The sequence below is a fragment of the Buceros rhinoceros genome, unplaced genomic scaffold (genome assembly GCF_000710305.1).
Source record: "Buceros rhinoceros silvestris isolate BGI_N320 unplaced genomic scaffold, ASM71030v1 scaffold16268, whole genome shotgun sequence".
Lineage (NCBI taxonomy): Eukaryota > Metazoa > Chordata > Aves > Bucerotiformes > Bucerotidae > Buceros > Buceros rhinoceros.
The window spans coordinates 36,810-47,133 of NW_010427850.1; the positions used below are offsets into that span (position 1 = coordinate 36,810).

The 10,324-nt window shown below is 47.2% G+C and overlaps 1 protein-coding gene across 1 annotated transcript; it reads left to right on the forward strand.

The window, feature by feature from the left end:
• The first annotated feature begins 869 nt into the window (after positions 1-869).
• LOC104498669 (G-protein coupled receptor 55-like) lies at positions 870-1,796 on the forward strand. The gene has a single exon (XM_010142078.1). The coding sequence runs from the start codon at positions 870-872 to the stop codon at positions 1,794-1,796; it is 927 nt and encodes a 308-aa protein (XP_010140380.1).
• Positions 1,797-10,324: the final 8,528 nt, after the last annotated feature.

Below are 10,324 nucleotides of genomic sequence, written 5' to 3' on the forward strand. Positions count from 1 at the left end.
CCAGTCCCTATCAGGAGAGGCTGAGAGCAGGAGCAAAGCAGCACCCTTCCTCTAACGAAGAGAATTACTCCATGATCCCTGCTCAGAGGGTGCCTACCGCGACACTTTCAGTCCCCTCTCGGCAGAGGAGAAACCAGCTGCATGTTTTCTGCAACCCCCATCTCTGCAGATAGAAATTTATCCGCTGTGGTAAGTCTGGCAGGTTTCAGCAGAAGCCTGGGTTCTTAAATCTCATTCCTCTTCTAAAGATTTAACCTGGGCTTGAAATAGCCTGTTTCAGACATCCTGCCTGCCGCTCTTAGCAAGCTTGTCAGAGGGGCCGGAGGCAACCACAGCCCTTCTTTATCCAGTGCTGGTGGGAGAAGGTGCAGGATGGCAACAACTGTTTGGGATCTTCACATTAATAAACACGGGCAACCCTCATGCTCTTGGCTCCCCAAAGTCTCTTATGATAGCTTGATTCAGGAAACCTGATCTGACTAATTGCCTCCAACCCCACAAGCCACATAACCCTAAAATCAGGGCACCACAAAGAGATCATATCGCTCCCAGGGGATGGTGCAGTCACATCTATGCTCTCCTAGTCTAAACTATAAGGCAGCGTGGTTTGGGGTAACAGGTACCAGTACAAGAGAGGCTTGGACCCCAGAAAGCTTTTCTCCTCCTTGAGGCACAGCCCTGGCCCAAGATCCTTTTGCTCTGAGCAGCTCCATGTTACTGGGAGCTGCAACTCGATGCACAGCAGACCGAGAGGAAGAAGCATCTCCAGGTGTGGACAGATAGAGACCTCATTGGCCATGTCTTAAATGTGATCTTCATCTTTCCTGGTGGTGAAGCTGATTTTCTTCTCTTCCAGCATACCTGGAGATATGAATGACACCCAAGCCAAGGGCGATATCAGCAACATCAGCGCTACTGTGGAACTGTTCCAGCTCATCATGTACACCCCCACATTTACCCTGGGATTGCTGTTCAATGTGATGGCTCTGTCGTTCTTGTTTTTTAAAATTAAAAAGCTGTCAGAATCTACAGTCTACATGATAGCCCTTATTTTCCTGGATACTTTGCTGCTGTTTACTCTTCCTTTTAAAATTGTTTCCTACCACCTTCAGGACAACTGGAACTTGGGGTCTGTGTTTTGCTCCACCTTGGAGAGTCTCTACTTTATAAACATGTATGGCAGCATCCTCATCTCCCTCTGCATCTGTGTAGACCGGTACATCGCTATCCAGCACCCTTTCAAGGCTCCCACCCTGCGATCCCCCAAGAAAGCTGCTACAGTCTGTGCTGTCATCTGCCTGGGCACCTCATCTGGGACAGTCTCTACTTTCCAACTGCATGGAAAGGGCCACAACATCTCATCCTGCTTCCATAACTTCTCCAAGAGCACGTGGGAAAACGCGGGCTTGTTCAGCGCCTTGGAGATCACCTTCTTTGGCAGCATGGCGGTCATGACCTTCTGCACTGCTCAGATCATCAGGTGCTTGAGAAGGTACAGAAAACCAGGCAACCCCCAAACACACATGGCTAGAGCAGAGAAGGTCGTGGTGACCAACCTTGCTGCGTTTTTGGTGTGTTTCACACCTTACCACGTGGCATACTTCTTGTACTTCTTGGTGAAGAATGACATCATCCACACCAGTTTTCAGCAAGTGCTACGAGCCCTCGTTCAGGTCACCCTTTGCTGGGCAAACCTGAACTGCTGCCTTGATGGGGTGTGTTATTATTTTGTTTTAAAGGAGTCCTTGGAAGATCCATTACAAAACGGTGAAAAAACAGCCACGCGAAGGCCTTGATCCGCGTGCCACGTGTTAGTTACTCAGGATGCGCGGAGAGGCTTTTGTGGGAAGTACAGGATCCTGAACTACTTATCTAAGCAACTTACTTCAAATATTCAGATCTGAAAATACTTTGTAGAAACCAGCCCATTCCCAGGAGACCGCTCCTAACTTTATTATAAATTTCCTTCCATTATGTTTCGTGTTAACATTTACTGGCAAAAAGAAATTGAATTATTCCTCTAAATGGTGATGCATGTCTCTTTGGATGTGATACTTCTTTAGTTTGAAAAAAGAAAAATAAACTGTTTGCTTATACATGGTAGCATCTTTCAGCTTCGCTGTCTATAACACATCTGCAAACCTTCCTCAGGACTTCAAGCATGACAGACTTGGGCTGCCGAGAAACAAAACCCTAGAGTTGATGGTAAAAATCTTCACACTAAGTTCTGTTGCCCGCCCTGATCTATGCTTGTGCTCGCACAGCTGCCAGGTTTAGACTTGCACATGCTATTTAAAAAAATGAAATTATCGTAACTCTAAATCCAAAGGCAGCTTTATGTTGGCATGGGTATGGCAAGACCTCCATGCCATTCCTCCATGGGCTGCCTCACTCTGAAAAGGTGCAACACTTGTTTTAGCAACAGGTCCCCAACATCAAACCGGGACAACCACTAATACTCCCACTAGCTCGAGTCCCCGGATAGCTCAGATTGATTGACTATCCCAGTTCCAGGCTTCCTCACCAGCTCCTCTCTTGCTCAGCAGGCTTTTCACATACCTGTTCCTTCCTGCTTGGTTACAAACCTAGGAACAGAGCCAAACCAAACAGGAGCAGAAGCAAACAGCCTGAGTCCACCGTAGTGGCAAACACATGAATCTGAAGGAACAACCCCCTCTGTCCCGGGGAATAAGATAAGAGCAGCCCTGATCCTTAAAGCAGCAGCCAGGAACGCAGGATCCCCAGGGAAAGCAACCTTTGGGACCTCAGGGCAAGCTGAGCACTGCCGCTTCCCAAACAAACAAAGCAATAAAAACCAGTCCACCAGCAGGAGCCCACCATGCCAGCCAGTTACTTCTTACCAGTGCTCACCGGCATCTCGGTGCACTGAATGCCGACAGACATCTGGCCTGGAGGGGGACCGCTCACTGCTCAGGGGACCCCCAGCGCTGCCTCTACTGCTATCCCAGTGGCCAGCCACAACTCCCCTGAGTGATGAGGATGATGACAACCGAAGCAATTAGTTTTCATATTTGTGCTGAGCTGGATCCTCGCAATACCTCTTCTAGGCAGGGGGAGTAATCCCAGCCTTTGAACTGTCTTTTCTCTGTCCACTTTTGAGAAGGAGAAAGCACAAACCATGTATTGATTTCTTCCCTGAGCTGGTGACTTTGCATGTGGAGACTCCAGCCTGTAAAAGAGAATTTCTTTGAAGTTGCTACATCTAAGTATGAGATTGTACCAAAGCAGTCCAGTGGCTGAGGAGACATATGCTGGCCCAACACAGAAGTGAGCGTGTTTATAGAGTCCTTCTGGTGTTCAGGCTATGAACTGTGTGTCTGAGGGCAGAAGGGCTGTCTGTGCACTTACCCTAACCATGTCCTGGTTATGCCCAAGTGCAGGAAAATAAAACCCACCAGCAAGAATTCCCTCTCCGTATCAACTGCCATTTCCATTGATTCCCTCTGTAAATTCAGAATATCTGACTAGCTTCCAGGCCAGCAGGTACCAAAGCCGCACCATCCCCTAGCTCATAACATCTCTCAACTAACCACGCTTCAATAGACACAAAGGTTTTACCACCGACACTTCAGGCTCCTTTCGGAAGCGGAGGTAACAACGAATAGAAGAAAACAGGGCTGATGCACAAGGTCCATTTTACATCTCAAAGCCATGCCAAGAGGGCCTCCACTTCAGCTGACAATGCCTGAACATAGGGAACAGGGGTTTTGGCAGTACCTAAGGAGGCAGAAAATGCCAAAGTGTGTGAGAAAACTGATCTCAGTTGCTTTTCTCTAGCCTGAGGCAGCTCCTTTAGTTTTACTGACATGACTTTGGGCTTATGCTACTGCAGCTGAGACTGGAAGCTCAGCTGCAGTTCTACGCTCCGTTTTTTTCCCATTTTTAGGTATGCCCGTTCTTAGTTGTTACTCTGCTGCCTTTCGTCCCACAGATCATAAACTATCTTGCACTGTAATTTCATTTAGAGTGCTGGTAGGCAGCGGCAAGATAAATACTAAATTTAGGAGGTTTTGGTTTCTTGGCTACATACCTCAGCAATAATACACTGCTTACAAGAGGCAGGGATGTTGACCAAGATAAAACTGTACGAAGGAACTGAAAATCTGCCATCTAAATCCATCACAGGCTTCACAGAATACAGGTAATGATTCATCTGAGGAAAAAAGAAAGCAGAGCTGAGGATTTGTTTGCAAATGATTCACCCCTAAGAACTGAGGACTCATTCCTCACACGTACAATTCTTAGCTAAAAATCATTGGTTTATTCTGAAAGAAGGAGAATGGGGGCTACAGAGCTGTTATGGAGCACTTTTTCCACTTGCACTTCTTTTTGCATTTGGAGGGTAGTGGGTCATGGTCTCTGCTGGGCAAGCTTCACCCTTTGGGCCACCCAAGCCATTTAATTTGAGAGGCCTTTCACAAAATGCGCCCTGAGGCTGACAGATTTCATGACTTTTATGTTTTACACAAGATGTGCGCATACAACAAAATATTTACCATGAGCAACGCCACATCTGTGGTCAGTGATAATGAGAAAACCCTCCGAAAAGCAAGTCTCAAGAGAAACTCATAGGCTTTTAGAGAAATTTTCCAAAGCATATGCTCCTCTCAAAGTGGTTTTAACATTTCTATTGCCACCAGAGAGGGTTAAAATTGTCCTTTGCATTCTCTGCAGAAAGATAGCACCATAAACTAAAGAGGAATTTGTAGCACTCTAGATGCTAGCAAGAAGTCCCCTGAGAAAAATCACCTAGACAAGAAGTATGAAAACGTTAATTTTGCTGTGGAAGTGGACAGGCACAGGCAGGAATCACACCCTAGCTCACTTCGCAGTTATCTCCCCACACAGCAACGCTGTTCGTGTGCTCTTTTCACCTGCTGCATTGAGGAGTGATATGAGATGAAAGTCTCATAAAGAAGGAAAAATGTCCTAAGTGACACCATACGGTGACAGAGCGTTCCCATTGCTGACCTTGGTGTGACAGAGACATGCAGAGTCCTGATCGTGTCCAGTTCCGGCGGGAGGATGCTCTGACTCTCAAACTCGACATCTGCAGTTTGCTCCCAGATGAGTAAGTGTCTTTAGCTACGGTGAAAGACAAAGGACACCTACAGCTCCATTTCATTTATTATTTTTACTCTGATTTGTATGCACTGTCACTCCACACCAAATGGCATTTACCACATCATCTAATGTGATAAAAAAGTTGCTGTGGGATACTGATACAACCAAAAATCTATGAGGAAACAGAAGTGTTTCCCAGGAAGGAAAGCTGAATCAGTGCGATTCGCAGACACCAAAGGATGTCTGCTGTATGCTACAGATTCCTATTAATCCTCTCCTCTATTTCAAGACAAAAAAGGCATTAAACTGGGATAAAACTTGAGAGCAAGAATCAGCAGTTTTGAGTTATAAACACTGCCAGGCAATTGTTAATCCCAAACTAAGCACTGCAAACCCAGGTAATGCAGTTTAGATTACACTTCAGAGGACACCAACCCAATCCCCAGTGTCCCCTGTTAAGCATTAAACCCTGTGACTACAGTCAAGCCACCTCCCAGAGACCAGGATCAAACCTGGTCCCACTCAGCCAGCCAGAGTATCTGAGACAATGAAGGGCACCGAAACAGCTTTACTCAGTTTAAAGAGGGGCTTAGGAAAGCAGGACTTGTTGTAGACAGCAGAGACCAGCCTGCCTTCAGTCATGCTAATAGGAAGTGCAGCAGCTCAAAAATGTCGCAGCTGGAAGGAGGCAGAAATAAAGGAATGGCGTTTTCAACAGACCAAGGTCAGCACAGCCGTAAAACCCCCGCAGATAGATTTGTTTCCCTCATGCAGAGTAAAATAACCTGGTATTAATAATAAATGTTTGTGCAGACCATTTTATATGAGCAGTGAGAAGATAAAAGAAAGTCTGAGCTACAAAGTGCTCTTCATCTCACTCTGAGCTCAGGCTCTTGCTGCCACTCCTGCCTGTGGCTGTCCCTGGTAGGACCTTGGGGCAGGACCCTGCTGTGCGGCAAAGGGTGTCTGCTCCCAGCTGAGGTGCCCTGGGGTATCCCACCCAGCCTCCAGCGCCAACCAAATGGGGATGGGCTATTCCGGGCCCTTCTCACCTCTGCCTGTCACTGCAAAAACCATGCAGAAGGAGCAAACCCACAGCCTGACACACCTCGCCTTACGATTCCTCAGAAAAAACACGTTTAGGCTACCAGGAGTGGGAGGAGATAAAGCACTGGGCTGAAACATTTACATTTGAAATCAGCTATGATGGCAAGATGACACTTAACCCTAGCGATAGCGAGGCCTTTGCAACTCCAAATACAAAGGCAAGAATAGTACATTCCATGTTTTGGGGCAGAAATCGAGCGGCATCACTGAGCCTTACCCTTGATTTCCTCCGTGGACATTATCACACCATTCACGCGGTTATTATACCTCATGCTGTGGTGGGTTATTGCTCTCTCAAATCACTCTCATACTGAAAACTTTCATCAGATGAAGCGTTTGTTTCTCCAGAACTTGGCTGCATACATAAGAAAACAAGAATCTTATCTTCAGCGTTCCTCCTACTCACATTAGTTTTCCAACCCCGCTCCCACCTCATGTTTACATGTCCTTTCAGCATGGACGTAAATAGAGCTATACAGGTCACAATCTCTCTTAGCAAAGTTTTGGCAAACCTGTTCAGGGTACAAATTATTATTCCCTTGGATAAATACAAGATGTCAAAGCAGCAAATCTTGAAGGTCATCCTGGCAGGGAGACGAGAGGGAGGAAGCACTTTGCTGGTCGCATCAAGGACACGTAGAAGTCTTGCGACATTTTGAACATTAATGAAGACACCACCAAGTACCATTAGGCAAGTTTCCCAAATCCAATGAGACAAAGAAGCTGCACCACAAGCCTATGGAAGGTGACAGACTGGCTGTGGAGCAGAGCCATGCTGACGGTGGCCCATAGGAGCAAAGGGACAGCAGATTGGGCACCCATGGCTCCAGAATTCACAGCCTCAGGGGAAGGCGTGGGGTTTCAAACATGGTCAGAAACAGCACATGCAAGTCTCAGTTCTTAAACAGCTCGATTTGTCCCTTGGGGAAAGATGGTTCGCTGCTATAACTTACATTTTTGGTGTTACTGACCCTCCGCTCTCGTTAAAATCGCGTTTGCTCAACTTCTGCTGCATACTTAATCCACCTGAAGTTAGAAAGCCTTTTCTTTCTCACAAACAACTGTTGTGGAAGTGAGCCCAGCATCCCAGAAGATCACAGTCTGAAGGATCTGATTTAATTGCACTGCCTGGGCAGGCTCAGACTCCAACGGTCAATGCCCAAATGAGGAATAAGTAATAGGCATGGATCAGCTCCTTGACAAACAAAAGGTCCCGTTCTCATGCAAATGGCATTCACTAGGAAGAACAATGAAGGAGAAATAAACACAAGCCAGAGAAAAACCAACAGAATCCTTCTGGGCTGAAGGATTTTCAACAGGCATCAGCTGCTCTTTAAGTTGTAAACAACATTTCAGAGCTTTTTTAGATTTGCTTTTGCATCCCTAGGTGGGAGTTGGTAGATGCAACCAAAAGCAAGCACCCGATTTGCTGCACTTCACTTTTTGTCGCTTAGCTCCTATTCACAGCCTTAGATGGGAACAATTCTCAACATCTGTTACCAAACTTTTAAAGGAGAAAGAAACATTAAGAAAGAAAGGATTAAAAAAAATAAAGGAGGAAAGAAAAACGCAGTCAAAAGCAGCGTGTTGGCAAATGACAGCAGCTCTCCTCAGCAGGTGCTGGCCATGAAAAGCTCCTTTGGAAGATCTTGGCAACAGCATCCTTGACCAGAGGCAAGAGAGTGCCAGCAAATGCCGGTGGTGGGAGACAGTGGAGGGCTGAGGGAGCATCTCGGAGAGGGCACAGCGAGCTAATAAGCAGGGGGTAGCCGTCGGAAATGCCTGCGGCAGAAGGTGGAGAGCATTTAAGGCCTTGTGCAAAGCACTGCTGCATCCAGGAGGAAAACTCCAGCCTTAAACTGCCCCAGAGGGGAAAACGCCAAGGAAAGGTATATACAGGGACAGCGCTTGGAATAAATCATGTGTTTTGCATGTACTTCTCTCCAGCACTTTGCAGGTTTGCCCTGGCGACATGAGACAGCTTTTTTCCTCTTTTTTTTTTCCTTGCAAGCTGTGCCATTGCCATCAGAGCACAGCAAGAGCACGTCACATCCCGCTCCCGCATCGGGAAGGGCTCGCTGCTGCCCAGTATTTGACTCCGACCATGCCAGCTACCTCTTCACCACAGGTTTTAAAATGACAAATCAATGACAAGTGGCACAGAAATGCCACCCTTCGAGGTGCCGCACACCCCTCAGTGTAGGCTGCAGCCACAGCCCCATCTCCTCCTGCCGCCCTGCGCCGCAGCTGGTTTGCTTTGTTTAAAAACACAAACCAAAACAAAAACACCCCAACCGCCCTCAAATACTTTCCCAAAGACATCACCACATTTGGGATTTCATCTCCATAAGATGATCCTGTGTTTGTAGACAAGAGACCAAGGGAGGATGAGCCCCAACATGGCAGACCAAGGGTTTCTTTCAAATGCAGACAGCAAAGGATTCAACTTTTTTCTCCTCAAAGCCATTGCCAAATTCAAAAATAGCTCCAGTCAGAAAAGCAGCATTTCTTTTAGAAGTTTCCTGTACCCAGAGAGGATTTTGCACAGAAACGCTGGCGGCTCCAGTAAAAAAACACCGCACACCAGGCCCTGGTGACATCACCACATTTGGGATTTCATCTCCATAAGATGATCCTGTGTTTGTAGACAAGAGACCAAGGGAGGATGAGCCCCAACATGGCAGACCAAGGGTTTCTTTCAAATGCAGACAGCAAAGGATTCAACTTTTTTCTCCTCAAAGCCATTGCCAAATTCAAAAATAGCTCCAGTCAGAAAAGCAGCATTTCTTTTAGAAGTTTCCTGTACCCAGAGAGGATTTTGCACAGAAACGCTGGCGGCTCCAGTAACAAAACACCGCACACGAGGCCGTGTTTCTCTGAGGAAACAACAGGTTTTTCAACACTGAGCCATTTGCTGAAGCATCCCCCACCTCCTGCGGGTTTGGGCGAATGCCCGGACACTAACACGAGCGCGTTAACCTGTGCAAACAGGAGAAGGTATTAACTGATTTTACAGCTTCTGCAAACAGCCCCACACAGAGCTGCCCTTGCAGCAGTCCTAACTTAGAGAGAGTCACGCACTTGCCGTTAGTGGAGAATTGGGGGAAAGAAGTGAACTGAAACTATGAAGAGCCACCAAGTCCCTTCGGGCAAGCGCAGAGCTGTGGCAGACAGGCGGCGTTTCAGAGAGACGCTGGATGAATTCAGATTGTCAAGGAGATTGATACTAAATATTTACCTTTTAGTGGGGTTAAACAACTTCATCGAAAGGGCTGAATGAAAGCGAAGAACATTTCCTTTGTGAACCTCATTAGGGCATCGACGTGCCTTCCTCTGCCCACTTCACATCTCAACCAGCCCATTTGCTGATGGTACCTGCTGTTACAACGGCACCTGGCTCTTTCTTTGTTGTTTGCTCGTGCGTTTCACGGCCTAACACTAAAACACCGGGGTGGGGAAAAGGAGAAGTCATTTATATCCATGACATCTTAATTGAATCTTTTTTTTAAAGCTGTTCTAAAGCTCAGAGAGATGGCCCAGAAGCTTATTGCAAACCTGTCTCATGTTTCAGAGGGGCCCAAGCCACCCTGCAACTGTCCGTACTTTTGTAGCCCTCCTGTTCCTTGGAAAAGTAGATGAGCGTAAGATTTAAAGGCATCCTTTCTTTCCAAGTACTGGAAAATGTTTCTCAAAGCACTTTTATCAGGCAATTATTTTTTTCCACTCCTCAGCAACCCAGCCTGCTGCTGCCAGGAGAGGAGCAACTCCCAGCAGCGCAGGGGACCTGGATGACTTCAAATGAACGGAGCAAAGAGACCAAAATAGGGCAGGAGACAGAGCACGCTTAATTGGCCCTCGTTTCCTTCTCAGTCCTGGGCTGGAGCAGAGGCGAGACTGAGAGCTGTGACCCTTGAAAGTGCACCAGTCCCCAAAACATAACTAAGTGCCTGATAAAGACCTACATCAGGGCTGCCTCTGCAGCTGGCGGGGCAGCGGGGAGCACACAGCCAGCCGGGGTGCAGGGGCTTGGGATGAGCTCAACACTCATTCCCAACAGTCGCCATCTGGCATGACACAGGCGAACTCAACAGCCTGCCCCCAAATCTTGCCATTTCTGTGGTCGTGCAAGCGG